The sequence below is a fragment of the Solea solea genome, chromosome 15 (genome assembly GCF_958295425.1).
Source record: "Solea solea chromosome 15, fSolSol10.1, whole genome shotgun sequence".
Lineage (NCBI taxonomy): Eukaryota > Metazoa > Chordata > Actinopteri > Pleuronectiformes > Soleidae > Solea > Solea solea.
The window spans coordinates 17,438,489-17,457,947 of NC_081148.1; the positions used below are offsets into that span (position 1 = coordinate 17,438,489).

General features: G+C 40.2%; 1 protein-coding gene across 5 annotated transcripts in view; it reads left to right on the forward strand.

Moving 5' to 3' along the window:
* khdrbs2 (KH domain containing, RNA binding, signal transduction associated 2) overlaps window positions 1-19,459 on the forward strand; it is a 62,214-nt gene that overhangs the window by 14,930 nt on the left and 27,825 nt on the right. For all 5 annotated transcript variants that reach the window (XR_009242187.1, XR_009242188.1, XR_009242189.1 and 2 more), the window contains exons 3-4: window positions 7,713-7,829; window positions 11,257-11,403. Coding sequence is in view for 1 of the 5 variants with exons in the window: in XM_058650866.1 (XP_058506849.1) it covers window positions 7,713-7,829; window positions 11,257-11,403 (264 nt within the window). In the remaining 4 variants the exon portion in view is untranslated. The remainder of the gene's footprint in view (window positions 1-7,712; window positions 7,830-11,256; window positions 11,404-19,459) is intronic.

The following is a 19,459-nucleotide window of genomic DNA, read 5'->3' on the forward strand; positions in this document are numbered from 1 at the left end:
TTTCGGTTAATAATGAAGCATTTGCTCAATAACATACCCCCTTACAGAGGATAAGGAAATGTTAACTGCAGAGAATGGGAGATGGAAGAGGAGCACTGGCAGAAAGTGTCGATCCAAACGCAGTTTTCAAGACTAAACTGAGTATACTGTATGTTTTTAAACGGTGTAACAAAAAGAAATCACTTGAATTAGAGAAAACAGAACAACATACTATGTAGTAAAATACCTTTTTTAATCTACAATTGCAGTAAACATTGCAATATAAGTGCTATGAGACATTTTTGCACTATGTGGCTGCAAGGACATGAATTCTTGCCAGTTTTCACGAATCAATATTTTTGATTTTTTACTCCGACAACATCTGCTCCAACCTAGAGGCACAAACGAATCAATTTGACTTCACTTCACTTTACAACCTCACTTTGTGTCACTGCTATTTTCCATAAGTCCATTCTTACTTAGCGTCACTGGTGACATAGAGCAAAGCGTGTAAAATATCATACATCTGTGAAGCCGGACAGTCCTCGTTTAGCCTCGCGCCTGTTATCGGCAAACTTATTTAATGCAAACTATTAACACTTTGGACTTAACTGTCCTGCATGACGCTGCGCCACATGAAAGATTAACGACACTGAACTGTTAAACAAAGAGTTTTCATGGGACGTGTCTTTGTGTTACACAATTATAGACTCATTTGAATGCACGAGTGTTGTTTTGCCGACAATAATGGAGGCTGCGTTTCTATGTTCACGATCAAAACTCTCGCTTCAACGTGGTTATTGCTCTCCTCTGTGCTTCATCCTCACACATTATCTCAGTTAAGACGATGATATTAGAAGAAGTAGGACTGAACGAATCAATTAATATCTAATTGCGATTATTTTGACTGAAATTGCGCTATGATTCACGTTATTAGAGGGAACGAGGGGATGAATCTTTACATTATTGTTCTAATTTTCCTTGAAATACGTATTCTGCGTGGAACATGATGTGTACATCAGGACTATGTTTAATCTAAAATGTTATTTTCAACACTCATTTCAAGGCTTTAGTAAATATTGTGCCTCTTGTGATTTTATTGAAATTTCAATTCATTGTTCAGCCCTCAGAAGAAGAAGAAGAACTTTGGTGCACTAAATGTGATTGTTGTCACAAATACTTGGAAGTGAATCATCTAAACCGTAGACATTTATTTTTATTATCAATGTTTTGGATGATACAAAACATAAAATAACTCTAATATAGTATTTACTACTTTCTAGAAATCAGGCTATATGTGCAATTTAAAATAAAAGAAATTCCGATGAGGCTGTACTGAATAAAATGTGTAAGATTCACACGTTTATATTGGTAAACCTGCCGCCGCTACACCACAGATCTATTTGAATAAAACCTGGAGGGATGGGACATCTTGTTACAGTCTGGTCCCAGCTTTACACATCCTTCTTTGGGGAATCGTTGTGTGTTTTGTGCCGTACTCCCTATAAACCCCACGTTTAGATTTGTTGTCGTTTCGCTGCCTGTCAAGATAAAGTATTGTAGCCTTGAAGGGTTCCTGCAGTGACATTACCATCACTTTCTGTTTGTAATCTCCCCTGGAAAAAAAGAAAAAAAGCGTAATGAAACCTTGAAAACAGGGTTGATCTGGGTCAAATGAAGGAGTAGAGACAGTGGGGTTAGGGTTCGGTCCCCTTTACTCCTGCGTTTTCCGTGATCAGATTTGACATGTAAACACGGACAGTAATTTTCTATTTACTAATGTAAGATTTAAGGTTAATCAGGATAGTCATTTTCATTATCACTTAACTAGAATTTGGACTCAGCCATTTAATGAGACAGCTTGATTAGCATCTCATAACCTTGGGGCACAAAATGGATTTTCAGTATCTTCAAGTATGAGTCCAACACTGGGACCATTTTTCATGTGCATGGCAAAGTTATTAAACACGTTTTTTTTTTTTGCTTTTTAATTAGAGGTGTACTGTGGTTAAAAAGCAAAAAGTGACAGATAGAGCTCTTTTGTCTCTGTCGGGTTATTTGCTTTAGCTCCAGTCTGCAGGAACATACACAAACCGCAACACACTCAATTGTGTTCTGTCTATTCTGGAGGCCACAGTTTGGAGCTTATCAGTCGTGGGTTATTGTAACCTTTAAGCAGCACAACAGTTATGCGCTGCCTGTAAAGAAATTCCATTTTTGTCTGCCCTGCGATGTCAGTGTCCTGAAGAAAAAGCCTATCGTACGGAAAGGTGTTTTGCTTTGATAAGTGTTCCATACAGTAGAGGGGATACAGTCTGAATCAAAATTAACCCAATCACAATTCTGCTTTGGGACAAATCTGCTTTGACAAAATCAAGAAACAAGTCAGCAAAATTAAAGCAAATTCAAATTGCAGGTGGAAGAGAAAAAAGAGGAGAAATGTTGGCGAAAATCATGTCAGTATTTTGACATTAATAATTAATTGTTGCTACTGTATATGGGTATACTTTGAAGATTTGCATCGTGTGTATGCAGTACCCATACAGTAATAGCATGGGTAAAAAGCTGCATATTGTATATACTTGCGCAATAGATATATTTTTCAATGGAGATATTCAGTTTTGAAAGGAACTTGGTTTTGTCACCTGTCATTTAAAGGCCATACAGCTTGATAGCGACGTGCCAAAAGAGAGCTGTAGATTGTAGGGATTGATTGTTGTTTGCCTTATCAGGAAACGTTATTGGGCTGCGGCTCTGAGAGCCAAACACAGTCTGTCAACGTTTGTTTGTTCCTTGTTAGAATTTACGGTAATCATGATATTTGCGTTGTTTATTTTCTCCGTGGAGGCCATCTGGGCGACACTTGAGGCTTCACACATTAATGAGGTTTGTGACGTTTCTATTAGCGCAGTCTGCTTCTGTTTGTCGTGATCAAGGTGTGGGAGGATCTAGGTCATTTTGTCACCTGATGCAAATCTTTATCAGGAGGTTTTTGGACCTCAACTGATGTCATTACACTGCTGTGAGAAGGGAGGGATTTTTTCATACAATACAATCTGCATGTAAATGATTCCAGACACTTGAACACGTCAGTGTCACAGGAGATGGCTTCTCTACCGTTATTACCAGGTCTGCATGATGGTGATTCCTCAAAAATCCTGGATACAATGTCAGTATCACAAAAGTAAGAGGTCAAATACTCGCAGTGGAAAAGTAAACTTTCAGTTGTTGGATTTTAAATATGAATAAAGCAGCGTTTCCCAAGGAAAAATGACCAACAATTATGTGCTTTTATTTTCAAAGCCACAGTGTGACAAAGTTTAGTGGCAGAAGAAGATGCCTGGAACACAAGTTTATCAACTACCAACGCTTTACATTTTGTAGACTTTGGGATGCGTGACAAAGAGCTGGCATTAAACTCCATATGCAGATGGACATTTTAGATTTCATCATGTACAAAAGCCTTCAATTAAATGTTTGTCTGTCATGCTTTCCGAAATGCAAATAAGTAGAACAGTTCACTTATTTAATCAGTGTTGTTTATCTGAACTCATTTCATCATCCTCACCTTGGTGAAATGCTTTAGTGTAAATATTAGTAGCCAGTGTTAAGACGGTCATCTTAAAGTTTTAAAACCCCCAGCAGATTATTAGCTGTAACACTGGCAGAGAGACAGCCTCTCCCTTCAGACACTCTGCTGAGTTGAATCCCTCTCTGAAAAGCTCACGAGGTGAACATTAAATCTCCTCTGCTTGTCAGGCACACGCCAAACAACCACTCATCGCCGCCTTTAATGTGTGTGGAGCTCACAGGACACAGTCTTCTGACAGACTCAAAGCCCAGTCATCCCTAGCTGTCATTAAAGCAAAAACCACTACCTGAGGCTTTAATCCTCCTATCAGCCAAGACCTGGACTTCCCCAATAGCACAGCTCGCTAACCTGCCAGTTAGTGCCTCAGGACATCTGCAAATCTTGACTGGCCCCAGTGCACCGCACTAAAGTGTGGCCACCGTGCACTTTTTTTTTTACAAAGTCTAAGCTGACAATTTGTTTTATTTTAGGTTCTGCTGTGTTACAGTTCCAAAATGTCAACATTTCCACCCTTCCCATAAATAAGTAAACACATAAAACCATACTTTGTACAAGTTGCTTTGACATTTTTTTTTTTTCACGACTACATCATTCCGTCCTTGCTGTTTTATTTAACCTATCTCATCTCGTCACCACCGCCAGATTTATGAGTATATTTTTTTCCCTCATTTTCAGTCTCGAAAGTCTTCAGACTGAACCATCCCCCGACTCTCGAGGCAGTTAATCAGATTTCGCACGGCTTCCTGTGAAGCCACAAAAGGCTTCATATAACCTCCCACATATGCAAGGAGTAACCCGGCCTGTTCTCCTCAGGACCTGTAAACCCACTCTGATGTGTGAAATCAGTGGAATTCCCCTGACATGAAAAGAGGAATTGTAAATATGTACAAATATAAAACATAATGGGACTGAGAAACCAATTCACCAGTTTCACAGTACATTTAGAGCATAATAAACCGCTCTAAATACACATTGGCTATCGTGTTAGACAAATCAAACTGGACCTGAGTTTAATGATTGCGTGTGTGTGTTTTACAGGACCTTTCTATAGTTTTTGCTGTGAGCACTTAAAGTCTTGTATTTATTGGACCGCTGGCCTGTCAATCATCAGTTTGTTAGGTTAGGTTCGTTTAATCAATCAATTTAGTCACCAAACAACAATTGCCACAGCCCTTGTGTTCATATATGCCAGCTTCTTCAGCGTCTCAGACCAAAATGAGTGATGCAGAAGTTTTACTACATGATGGAAATCCTCAAAATTCAACATATGATGGCAAGATCACAAATACAAGTGGAAAACTGCTCACAGTGCCTGAGTAAACTTCAGAAGTTGGGTTTAAAATCATTGTGGACATAGCCTTTTCAAAGAAAAACAAAAGGCTTTATTTTTCTCCCTCTCTATGGGTCGCCACAGCGGATGATCCGCATATTTGATTTGACGAATGCTCTTCCGGACGCGACGCTATCGTGGCTGGGGAGCGGTGCATGGAGTACACTGGAAATGACCAAAATCTGTCTTTTTTTTTTTATTCTCAAGGCCACCGTACATGTCAACTGTGACATTTTGTGTAAGACGAGGTTGCTTTGCATAGCCGGATTGTTGACATACGTACATTAGGGGATACTGGGATACAGATACAAACTGGAGTTTGCAGATTGGCACGTTAGATTTCCCCCTGCACAAAAGCTCTCAATTAAATGTTTGTCATTTTACGCTTTCACAAACACAAATAAGTGGATTAGTTCACCCATTTTTATCACAGAATATTTGCTCAATATCCAAAATTATGTTGTTCATAATTGTTGCATTCACAACACCCTTCCCTCTAATATCTGCATAGTTATCAGTGTTGAGACTGCAGGGGGCACATAACATCATTTCAAACCTCATTTAACACTGAATCGTGCCCCTTTCTGAAATCCAAATTGCTCGCCGTGGAGCAGTACAGTGGCTCCAGACATTCATTAGCTTAATGAAAACAGGCCACTCTCCTACCACCCAGCGAGCACATTCTTGACTTTGCTGCAGCCACCATCTGCTCCCAAGCTCCCTGCCGGCTGTAGGAGAGACCCGTCAAAGCGATCCATGTGACAAAAGGTGTCCACAGAAGGTGTCTTAATCATTCACATCAGAGGGCAGGCAAGGGCAGTGGGGAAAGCTCTGGTTCCATCTCCGTGTCCTTGGTGCCTCCAAAGATGTAACATTTACCCATGACGTTAATCACGCGCACGGCATAAGCCGAGTGTGCTATGCAGGAGTTGAGTTGCAGCAGCCACACAGCTGGCAGCGAAGTTATGAACTGCTCAGCCGTACACAGTGGGAGAGGCTGTTTTGTGAAAAGGTTAATATCATTTTAGGGTTGGCCCAGAGTATGTTGTGGTGGTTGGCTGACCACCTGTTCAGCACTGGAGGTGGTCTTTTATCATCTCATCCAACACCGAATATCTAACATTTGAAGGTCGTATCCAAAAGTCAGTGAATGAGACCGGGGTATATACAGTAAGTAGCCCATATGAGTTAATAACAAAAGGTTAAGCACTCAATTTCAACAAAATGGATTTATGAAATATATAAAACTTCTGCTATTAGTGTTCAAAACAGGTACTGCTTCCCAATTTCAAAATATTGGTCAGATCTATCTGATTCATTTGCCTTTGCAGCAAGAAGCATGGAGTTTGCATGTTCTCCACGAGTGTGCATGGGTTTTCTTTGGCTTCTCCGGTTTCCTCCCACAGTCCAAAAACATGCAGATTAGGGGATTAGGCAAATTGAATGGTTGTTTGTCTCTATGTGGCCCTGTGATGGACTGGCAAATTATCCGGGGTGTGCCACACCTTCCGCCCTATGTCAGCTATGGGATTGGCATCAGTTGCTGGATAAAATGGTAGAAGATGAATGAATGAATGAATGAATGAATGAATGAATGAATGAATGGATGGCATTTTTGACCCCATGGCTGCAGCTCTGTTTGACTAACTCTTCTTGCAACTTGAGTGTCAAAGTCCTACAGGTATAATTATTGGGTGTGTGGGGGTAGATGGTGCAACAGGCCATAATACAAACAGGAAAACCATAAATCAGTAATTAACCTGTGAATAGCACTGGCTCTGTCATCGTTATTGATGAAGCTAGTACTGCAAATTCACACATTTCCTCGTTCTATGACGACAAATCGCAGCCACTGTATGACTTCATACATCCAAATATACAGTGTTTTATACTGTGTACTACCTCCCATCCAATGTAATGCAGGTGACGGAAAATCACGACAGTTTCAGTCTAAAACTGTCGTAAAAGACACTTTCTTTGGTAAGATTTCTTTTCCGAATTTCTTCAAAAACAATCCATTCGACTACAGTTATGAGTTTCACCTCTCGCATTAATCGCTGCTAATCTCTGCAGAGTTGTCTCTGCTACAACCTAAAGCTACTTCCCTCAATATGAACACTGGCTGATGCACAGTGAGCGGGAAATGATAGTCAAAGCCCGGAGGCTTGAATCTGAGAGTTTGTCATTTGGATAGTATTACTTAATTTCCCACTGGGAAGAAACTCATTATTTCTGACTTTATCTCAGCACTGACCTCTTAAACAGTCTCAGGAACATTATTGGTTTGAGCCCACGTCCCCTTTCTTTTCTTTTTTTGTCTATCTTTTTTTTTTTGTTTTCCTGGCAGAACATGCATGATCCTAAACACCAACAAGAGACAGGACTTGCCAAGGCACAGTTCAGGGGAAAAAAGGATGGATGGTTCCGTTTTGCCAGATCTCAGATGAGATGAGAGTCCTATTCACTTTTAATGTGCATGTACATAGAGAGCACAATTATATTGATTCATTGCGGGCCACATTACAGCTTTTTCTCACATGATAAATGGTAAATGGAATGTGAGAGTGTATTGATAATAGATGAGTAATGGCCAGTAAAGTAAGTATATCCTATGGGTAACCTTTTCTCCTTTGGCTCAAATTATTTTTTTTACAGCCGAGACATTAAGAGAGTGAGGGACTGCGTCGGAAATAAAGACGTTTGGACCAATGACTCAGCTTTTTCATTATTTGTCCTCTTTTTTTTTTTTTTTACGAACCATATTCTGAAAGCACTGACTCGTAGTCTCCTTCTCTCTGCCCTTTGTCACAGTTTAATTTTGTTGGGAAGCTGCTGGGACCACGGGGAAATTCCATGAAACGGTTGCAGGAGGAAACTGGAGTGAAGATGTCCATCCTTGGCAAAGGGTCCATGAGGGATAAAGACAAGGTGAGAAAGATATTGATTTGTGTTGGCCCTGGATATTCAAAAAGAAACGTTTTCCAAAGTAGATGAAGAACACCTGAACAAAATAACATCTGAGCTCGACGGAGATAAGCGACAACCTCAAGTGAAATGAATCGTTTTTAACCTGACTAGCGTATGCAGAAGAAAACGGAAATGGTTTTTCAGTGTGTAGCTTAATAGCATATTGTGAAATAGTCAATTATGAACACGGAGTACTGAATCTCTTTGCCGAAGTCATTTATCCTGCTGACTTGTGGTCCCCTGGAGCCAAACTTATCCGAGCATGTACGCAGGCAGCCTGCTGGATGTGGCGTTCGCGCTCAAAGCAGGTCTCACTGTGCTGCTATAGAGTTACATCGCTATTATCACTGTACCATCTGATTCAGACATCGAGACATGACAAAAGACTCTTTGTTGAAACTGCGGCTGAATTTCAATACTTTAAAAAACCATGTTGAGGAGCAAACACGGCACAGGCTATTACCGCTCGTTTAAAACACATCGGTGTGGTTTTTAGTTGTCTTGTGTAACATATACCGTGATTTCTGCAACTCTTAACGCTGACAGCGGTTTACAGCACTGACACAATTCACACTTTTAGGTGTGTATTAACCATGAGTTAAACTTAATTTTAATTTCCCATGATAATTTGCCATGGGAATAATACACAACTCCTTATATGGACACATATTCAGGCTTTCAATCTGTTGTTCAGTCAAAGTTATGATTCATTATATATCGCATTTTCTTTTCTTTTTGTTCATAAACAAAAAGAAAATGTTTTAATACTGATTTTAAACATTTTGAGTACAGTTTTTTTCATCAGATTGCCGAGGTTGTGCTGGGAGAAAAAGGATATAAGACGCTCTGTATTGCACATTCTAATACTGTACCCTCTGTGTGTACTGTACGTTTAAACGTAGTCATGGAAAAAAAGCAGCCAAAATGCTCCGTGTTTTAAGGGTTAAAGTACAGAAATACTAAGTGCTTTTACCTTAAAACTGGTACGGGTCGTGTTACATTTGTGACATGTGTGACCTGCTCCTCAGTGGAGCGGAGATTTACTTAGACAAGTTTAAAAAACAACTGCTGTAATGACTGAGAGGATCCAATACCTTAATGAGGAAGAGGAAGTGAGCCGAAGCTCATGATCCAATGCTGCTCCCTCATGCCCTCAAACTAGGTTTTTGTTATTGTTTTTGATTGAGAGAGATAGAGAGAGATAGTCTAAGCGGCAGAAGTAACATACTGTGTTATTAAGTGCTGTATTCACTTCTCTGCAGTATTTGAACATTACAAATGAAGTAAAGACATGTTAAAATGTCAAGAACGGTGAACCGGCTTAGTTTATTTACATGCGTACATGCAGCGCTTAGGCTGTGATTGTGTTTCACAGCGTGCATTGTGACAGCATGTCATGTCATTGTCGGTCAGTGGGAGACACACACACACACACACACACTGTGTGCTGCTATGTAGTGATTGGATTTAACTCTGTGTTTTCAGTCTGTGCGCCGGATGTTCTGAATAAGGGCTGGCTGCCGTTCAAAGCAGCCGGTCACAAGGCAGTGTGGCAGAGATACTGTAACGCAAGTCCCATTTCCAAGCAAAAGCACATTAACATCACACATATCTGCCACGCCAGGCACCCGGTCGCTCAGAGGGGTGCATCAATGCAGCACGGAGGTGGTATCGCAGCACATGCACACATAATAGACCACCATGGTCAATACAATGTAAGTATTAGGCCGTCTAAAACGATGCTGAGTCACAGCACAGCTTAATCAGAGATTCCTCATTTCACCTCTCCAAGTCTAGACTTCAGACGAGTCAAAGCAAACACTGTGAGGTCGAGGGGGGAATTTGTTATTTCCGAGTTCCCAAAGTTACAGCAATGCAAACACAATATTGATTGACCAAACAAGCTGGCATACTGTAGCCATGGAGACTGACGGACAGCTTTCTCGCTCTCTCTCGCTCTCTCTCCCTCTCCCTTTCTGCCGTAGAACAATCTCCCAAACATTTCAACGAGGAGGGTTTGAAATGACTCACACGTCGGACATATTTCCTTAAAACTGGCCTCTCTTCCTCCGAGAAAAGAGAGCAATTCAATGATGCAGGGGCATGAATCCCCACATTGGCTAGTTAAGAGCGGTGCGTGAGTAGCACTGACTCGTCTCTGAATGAAGGTGTCCTTGAACAGGATGCTCGACACCCAACTGCTGCAGTGCAGAATGAATGGAATGAGCAAATCCTCGAATGTTTTCTTAAGTGCCTGAATATTCTCTAAATTGTTCAGAGCGCAGCGACCGCTTCTGTGAGTGCAAGTCGAATGTGTCCACTCTCCGCCTCCTGTCACGTCCGATATTCACTCCTGATTATTCGAGTTCAATGGAGAATGTAGTTGTGAAGAAATGTAAAAAAAAAAAAAAAAAAAAAAATGACAACCGCTTGGGAGTCAGGTGAAGATTACTTAGCATAGTGACACATCCTCTGTGTGCAATGAGTGTTTGTACAAACTGTCATGGCGATGATGTCCTCGTTCTATTTAATTGTCCCCGTAAGCCCCCGAGTGGAACGCTGGCATCATTAAGGTTAAGTACACCTGCATTTTTGCTGCTGTGGCAAGTTGAAAATGTCTTCTGTGGAAAAAGATTTGTCACAAAATGCTGCATTAATTTAATTTTACCTTTTACAGTGACAGTTATTGTCTTTCCTCTCATGTTACCCACCATGTAGTGGGTCGTGGGTCATGTTTCACCCTTTCTTCACAGATTTCATTTACATGAGACGAACATTCGACAGCATCCCTACTGACGGATAAAGAAAGCCACGCTCCATCATCTATTACTCACACCGTTTTCTTTTCCTCTGTAGTTGTCAGATGAGGTGTTTCAATATTAACTTACTCCCTGCGCAAGTGAGGCTTTCGCACTGCTTTAAAAACCCTGTTTTTGAAAGGTGTACTACTGGAGATGAATGCTCAACTGTCTCCTTGTCTTTAAACTGTATAAATGTAACTGTAGGTTGCACTTGGAATGTTACAGAGACACTTCAGGTTCTATGAACAACAGAGATGGAGTTCTGTGTCGTCGGCATCAAAGCCTCTTCAGTCTCAACATAAATATTTCATCTTCCCAGATGTAGATTGTGAATCAGACGAGTTGCATTGCTGCAGTGATATGGATTTGTTTTTGTTCCCTGGATGATGAATCATAGAGTTGAGTTCATTTTTTTGCATTTTTGGTTAAATAACAATAACACAGTGAAAAAAAAATAATGAGCAAATGCTTAATTAGACTACAATAGTGTATTTAGTGCGGTTAAACTCATATAAAAATAGTATTAGACATTAGAGGGCTGCTTTTCATCTGTCATAAATCCTTCATTTGCTCTTCTTTTTTTTTAGGAGGAAGAATTGAGGAAAAGCGGGGAGGCCAAATATGCTCATCTGAGTAACGATCTTCATGTTTTAATTGAAGTCTTTGCTCCACCTGGAGAGGCATATTCCCGCATGAGTCACGCCTTGGAAGAGATCAAAAAATTCCTTGTTCCAGTAAGTACACGACTGTCGTTTCTGTCATATGTGGATGTCAGTGTTTTCTGCAGAGTTCACTAATTTCTCCGCCGGATTATTAACGCAAAGAACCCAGCTTCTTCCTTTGAAAGAAGATACTCTTCAGAGTGTCCGGAGGTTCATTTACGTAGAAGTAAAACACACTGGTGAAGTTGTTCTCTCTGCACTACAACGACTGCTGCTATACATTACAGGCCCTTACTTAAGAATGAAAAAAAAAATAATGTATTCAGCAATTAAAGGGCTGTATGGAACAACTTACAAGACTCCAGCAACTTCGAGCCTAAGAGAACTTAGCAATAATTAATGTGCATGTTGTGTACTCTCGCTGAGTCAAAGCTGTAAATATTAATCAAGCTTTGCAAATGTGACAAGCTTAATGGAGGAATTGTGCAGCATGAGTCTCCTTTATGGACTTGATGCATCTTCGCATACAGAGCTGATGTTCTCATGTCTGCTCGCTGAGCCAGGAGGATGATGCAACTGCGTCTGCTATGTATAAAATACAAATCACTTTCCGCCGTCTGCCAGAAAACCAGTAAAGTTAGCATAGGATCTTGAAACATATACATTTTTGCTCCCTGCTACAACAGAATATTTTTTTAAGTGAAAATAGAGTACAGTGTTGAGACTATGACTTGTTGACAGTCAGTGCATTTCCATGCGCAGGTAAATCGAACTACGGTTCAAGTGGACAACTGTCTTTGTCCCCGTATACAAGCACCGGCGGGGAAGTGATTTATTGAATGAAGTGTGTCCACCATTCATCCCCTTTCAGCCTCAGGCTCATGCAGTTTAGCTGGCGGCTCGTCATTCCAAGTCTTCCTACCTCCATGAACTTTTAAAATATTCAATTCTTTAAAGTCCCTGTAAAGTTATAAAAAAAAAGAAAAAGAAAAAACCCACACATTTTCCACAGGGACCCACCTTACCACCTTACCAAATTTGAATGATTAAAAAAAAGTCACTGAGTTTTTAGGTTTCAAATCATTTACATTTGAGCAACATTCTCTGCTCTGAGACGCTGGAGGCGTCCACTGCACACACTCATACTGGTCTACTCGCGTTCGTGGGGACCGAAGACCGCGAAGGTTATTTTACAGTATAAAAATGTAAACACAGCTGTATTAAACGTCCAGCTCAACTAACATGTAGACATTTACCTAATCCCTGAAGTAGGCATGTGGAGTTTTGTCTTCTCCTCCAATGCATTGCCACACACATTCTGGTCTTCTCTGGACTTTAGTGGGGACCAGAGTCTGCAAACGTCACTGTTTGTAGAATATTAACATAAATGCTACGGGATGAAAACACAAATATGTAGAGAAGGGACATTTTTACCATTTTTATCGCAGTTAACCATCACACTATACCAGACCTGGGCATTTTACGCGGTATGTCAGTCATAAACACAGATGGACAAGTCTTTATGCTGCGCATGCAATACAACTGTGTTGCTTTTATGTTGAAAAGCCTGACGTATGGATGCACGTATCTGCGTCTGTCTGCACAGCGACAGGTGACGCTAGCGAGTCAAAGTTCATTCCGAATGGCGCGTTTTTAAAACAAGACATGGACTGCTAAATATTTCTTTACAGGCGTCAAAGGTAAAGTCGTGTGCTTAGTTTGTGGAACGCAAGTCGCTGCTTTTAAGGATTACAATCTGAATCTCTACTACATGACCAAACGGGAAGAGAAATACAAGAACTTATCTGATGAAGAAGAGCGCGCAAAGGAGTCGGAGGCAGACTATATCGAAGACAACGTTAAGAGCGATGTCCGTAGTACCTTTCTTCTATATATAACTCGGTGTAAGTTCAGGAGTTATCATCATCTCAAACTCATCCGGCACTACACCACAGTAGTATAGTATAGTATAATAGTATTCATTATGATATTTTCAATTACTACACTAGTTAGTAATTGTGTTTATTGTGTGTTTGTATGCTGCCCAATTTACACCAAAACAATACAATTTACTGCTTTTTTAGTTTTTAGGTTTTAAAATGAATTAAAATTTTGGCCAGCCCTCAACAATATTTTTTGTTTCTCATGTGGCCCCTTGAAGAAAATAATTGCCCACCCCTGTACTATACACAAACACAGAATGGGTTTAGCTACAATCCTCCTCCCTCTATCACCCTCCTCCTCTTAAGGAATTTTAATACAGTGCCAGAAATTGTCGATTTGTTTTTACATGGAGGTAAGACCCATTTTCAGGACAAAGACTTCTCAGCAAAACAAAGGCGTAGGAGTGCAGGAGCAGGTGCAGGAGTGCAGGAGCAGGTGCAGGAGTGCAGGAGCAGGTGCGGTTACTCATAGTGAACAGGTTGCAATTTTATTCACAAGTTCTCAGCCTCTGTTTTCTAACATAATGTAATGTGTGAGGAGGTGAAAGTCTTCATTTGATTGACAGCGTCTTTCAGCTGACAGAGCATAAAATCCGTCTCCTGTACCATTCCGACCTGGATCTTTACACATTTTTGTCACTTTTGTCTTCTTCACTGTTCCAGCTTATTCTATTATTTCCAGGCAGTGGGAACTGTGGTGCGTCCCCAGAGTCCCGAGACCAGATTGAGTCTGACTCAGGTCCTTCTGAATGTATACATGCAGTAATAATTTGACTCCCAATTGCATTATCCGGGCGGACAAACACAATACGTTTAATCTTTTCTAATATGTTAAACGTACTCCATCAGTGGTTCTCAAACGTTTTATACCAAGTACCATCTGAGAAATTACTGAGCTCTTGAAGTAACACCATTATCACCAATATTAAAATACAGTGGTTTAAATAGGCCGAGCACAGTCAGCTACAGGCTTTTTACAAGAGGCAGATTTATTACTTATTTAATACTTCATATACTGGTATAGTGAAATTAGACTCAGATGGAGCAAGATAAGGTGGTTATTTATTATTATTTAATTTGTGGGTTTTTGTACCCTGGTTTATACAGTAAAGGGGTTCTAGCTAGCGCATTTTAGCGCGTCGGCCCGTTATGCTATGATTTGAAAATGAAAAATCTGAAAATCTGCCACAATCATAAGCTAAAATGCACGCGTATGCACACGCACACACACAGACCAATGGCTGTTTAAGGGGACAATTTGGGGCCAAATGTCTCTGTGATCCATTTGTCTCCTATTTTGATCTGAAAAGGCACAAAAAGTTTGAGTGGAATTTGTTCTTTATTATATTATCATATTATTTTCAAACCCTAAAGCGATGCTGTGTTGCAATGTCAGACCTCCTACCATGTCGAAATGTTAAAACATGTATTGTGAAATTGCTTTTTTACCTTGGTGTGATAAAAGCACAACATCCGCTCGGAAATCGGCGTCACATTCGTGTGCGAATCACACCATTAATAAGTGTCAGCTGGCTCCCGTGTTCTTTTTCAGATCTGCAGGCACTTTCACCTATATATTTTATATGAATCTTAATTTGACTGTAAATACGCTGGCGCAGAGTCCGCTTCACTGCAGCGCCGTGAGAAAACACGAGGTCTTGTGCGCTTGCTCCGTCGGAAACCGCAGATGTGCTTTCTAATTAGTGCACATGCAGCACCAACAATTTAGGCGGATGTTTGAATCTTTTGTGAAAATCTGCCGGCAGTGCCAATGATGAATAGATACGAGGAAAGAACCAATTCAGTAATATTTCACCAAGTGACAAAAAGGGCTGAAAATCATTACTTTGGATGCCAATAGTGTTTGGAGCGCTACAAAACGAATAAGTGTCAAAGGAAATTGGAAAATAATACCCTAAAATGCTGGTAAATGTCAACATGTAGACGTCAGAAAAAGGGAAAACATCACTGTGTCCATAATTTGATCTTATTCTGTATTAGAGGTCGACTGTTATTGTTTTTCCCAATGGCCAGTATTGTTATTGGTTTTGGCAGTCGATGTCAGAACTGCATTTTATTTAAATGTTTTATTACAAATGATACATGAAAGCGCTTACATTTTGCCAAACCTTTATCGAGTAACACTTATGATCTACATTTTTATGCCTGCACTGCAGTGCACATAATATTAACCCTTTAACACCGGGTGTATCGCCGATGACACGTTTGCACAAGCGCACTTTGCGTTACCGTAATTATGCAGCGGTTTGTGCAATCAGAAAAAAATCCATCCAACAGTTGAAAGCTGAGAAGTTGCACATTAAAGCCAACGTGTGCAGGAAGCCGGCGAATCAGCGTCTTTGTCACCAGAGAGGAGAGAGTTGGAAAAACGCCTGGATAAACAGTAGTTTCAGTTTTTGGACATTGAGACAAAGACTCATTTAAAATTGTTGACACACTATTTTAACATGCAGCAAATTTTAAATAACTCCAAGACTATGAAAGTTATTCTGGAAAATGTGCCAAAAATCACTTATTCGGAGGATATTCTGACACTTTTATGGTTGAAATAAGCAGGACAAATGGAAATAAAGTATTAACTAAATATGAAACAGGTTAACATTTGATAATGTTTTAATGACTTTTTTGAGGACAAAAATGTGCAAACCTACATAAATAAGTAATTAAACAACTGTCTAAGAAACTTACTGATGAAAAAAAAGAAGAAGAAGGCTTTATACGTGTCAATAAACACATACAAGTGAAGATCATTTGCCATGCTATTTTATAGCACATGCTCACTGCCTCAGGGAGCTAATGTGACTGCAAATAACCTTCACATAATGTAACACAACAGGCATCTGTCAGTTTCTTTGGTGACAGATGTTTTCTGCCTCTGGTGGAAAGAACAAGAGCGTCCTGCTGTCTACCTTTCTTTTTTTTTTCTTTTTTTTTTTTAAATTGCTGCACTGTGCATTCGGAGCAACTTGATATGAATCAGCAATCAGACCTCCTGTGGAGACTGATTTGTCTGGAAATTGGCAACATGGGCTTAAGAGCATGTCGTCAACATGTAACTCTCATATATCCAGTAGGTTAAGTAAATGTAATGTGGTCATAATTAAATGGGAAATCCATTCATTTGACACATCAAAAAGGGTTACGGATATTGGAGTACTGCAGCATATTTGAATCTGCTGAACCAGGTTGCTTGAACGTCTCGTTTTTCCTCATCTAACGTTGAACAAAACCTCGAATGTATTTCCATCTCCTCTAATAAAGTAAAAGTCATTTAATGTGGCGTCGCCCTGTGAATAAGTGTCTCTATAATTTAACAAAACCCACTTTTCCTCTGATCTCCCACAGCTCACATCCCACAAACCAGGAGAAATAAATCCACACTCGTGTTCATCCGATATGAAAATGCTCCTTGTGTGGTGTGCAGACACGTCTTCGGTGATAAATCTCAAGAAAGTCATAATAGGAACAAGCTGTGTGACTATTTCCAATTAGAATTTAAGATGCATAATTAGTTTATACTGTGGCACTCATTCAGAAACGGAAACACGGGGGCTACGACGACAAGCTTTATCAGTCACTGAGATGAGTAAGAGAAGAGAGATTTCAGATCCGCTGTGAAGCGAAATCTGACGAGAGGAATGCTGTGGGTCTTGTCGGCTCAGTGACACAGCGTGCGCAAGAGAAATGGGGAGGAAAAATGTAAACATGAACCAAATGTGTGGACTGCTGCTGTATACACAGGCTGAGAGGGAGGAATACTGGAGAAGCACAGGCAATCCAGCTTTCAGCTGAATGAGTTTGTGGCCCTCATCCCGGCTTTAAGCAACGGGGAGCGTTTTGGCAGATACGGGATGACACAGATGCTTGAACAAGATATGTGGCGGTAATTTGTTTTTGTATAAAGTCAAACAAATTATGGCTGTTATTAAAGCTGACACATCTGCTTGTTCCTTACTTTAAGGGTGATTTATTTGAGCCGGAGCAGCCGCGTTAAAGGTTGGCCTGGCTTTGCAGGGGCGAATTCTTAATGCCCATCATTATGTTCATTATTGTCCCTAGCACAGGTCAAGACTGTGTGCAGGCTTTCTTTACAAGGCAGCGCCAGTCGTGCTGTGGAAATGAGGAAGGTGCAATTTGTGCTGCATTAACTCTGAAAGTGGCGGATTAAATCTCGCAGATAGCAGACAATATACAAATGATGTGCTGATTTCAGGTGTGGAAAAAGTATCAAAAAGTATTTTTCATTTCTTTATTTATTGATTCAGAATTCCATTAGCATCACTGTAATATTTCAGGAGGGAATTCAGTAAATCCAAGTTGGGATGATGATTAGAAGGAAAGGAAGAAAAGAAAAGAAGGAGAGGAAGTATGGATGATTTAATCTGAAAGAAGGCAGTAATGCAAGGGCTGTAAAACACCAAGAAAGAAAGAAAGAAAGAAAGAAGTTCAGACGCAAACCCCACTGAGATTTTTTGTTAAGTAATAAAACAAGTAGCTCATGTTGAAAAATGTATGAATATACATAAAATACAGAATTTGGCACACACACACACACACAAAATGTCAAGATGCTTAACAGCTCAGCAGCTGCTGCCATTGCATGGCTGCATGTGGTTTGGAAGAATAAGAAAAATCTATCTATGACTACAGTAGTGTTTTTATGCAGTGCAGCACAAACTGAGGATGAGGAGAGAGATTCCCCCAGACCAGGTTTAGTCAGTGGCGTCCTCGCCATGCGTGGCCAGGAACCACGTCTGCTGTGCTGTGCTGTGCAGAGATTCTTGTTGTTGCTCCTCCAATAGACGTGTGACGTGTGATCAGGTTAGAGTTAGGGATAAAGGATTTTGATATAAATATTGAATTGTGTTTATTTCTACTGAAATAGAATAACATATTATTACATATATTTTAACATAAAATGGTAATTGACTATTGGTTATTGTGCTTCCTGCGATTTGGAAATTGCAGTGTGCTGCATTGTGATTTTAATTCAATTTCAATTCATTGTTCAGCCCTAGTCTCACTGTTCCCGTTCCATTCCGGAGTGTAATTCCATGTTAAGGGCTGAAAAACATGTGTCGTATTTATGTTTGTGAAACAATATTCTTACGTGTCCGAACTGTAACAAAGTGTAAGTCCTTCATTCACTTCAAACTAGAAACAATAAGAACAATTTGAGAACATTTGTCTGTGAGGTTGTTTATTTTAATAGGGTGGTGGTATACATCACATAATCTAACATGATCTAACTTTTAATTTATCATTACTATATCCTCAGCTTTAAGTGTACACTATATTATGAATTATTCTTTAGCTGGTTCCTCTATGAAGACCAGGATTTCTCCCAAGATCCATTCATTTGAAATGACATGTAACAATAAGGATGCTATAGTGTTATAGTAATGGTAACAACAGTGTGGATCACAAAGCCCCCACAATGCCAAGCTTTGGAACACAAAATCCATACAATACAAGATATAGCAGGAAGGAAATGTATTTGTACGGTTAAATCACACGCACGGTTCTATGGGAGGGCTGGCTCAACAACGTTAAATCAAATTTGCTGAGATGATTCATTGTCCAAGAATACTGAATTCATGTTTCAGTCTATTTGTACCACAAAAACTAAGAGACACAAGACGCAAGATCAGAAATCAGTCCACACGTGTCGTAAGGAGCATGACTGGCCTCGCCATTCTTTATGTCCTGACCCTTTAAAAGTCCAACTTTGTCTATTTGAAGGACACGGTGTGTGCACGAGGTCACGCATGGTCAGAATTAATCTAAGTCAGTAAACAGTCTGACCTGAGAAGCCTCAGCGCGGGGGTTTATCGCTGTGTACTCACCTTAACGCCACTGTCAACAGTCAACTTTTACTGGCACTGGCAGATTTGTTGTGCATTGGGTAAGCCGCCAGCTTTCCAATTAAAAACTCTGCCAGTCTCCTTCAAACCAGCACAGCTCTCCGTGCTTTATTAATTCATTCACAAGAGGGGCACGTGTGCAAAGTGTTTCAAATAATTTGGAAATCAATCTCTTTTTCACCTTCTCCAGTGACACGCCGGTGTGAAAAAATGACAGTTTTAGAATCTGTTCATCTGTTCACCAAATCTGGTTCCTTTACAACAGTATGTGCATGGAAAAATTAGCTATTACTGTGTATT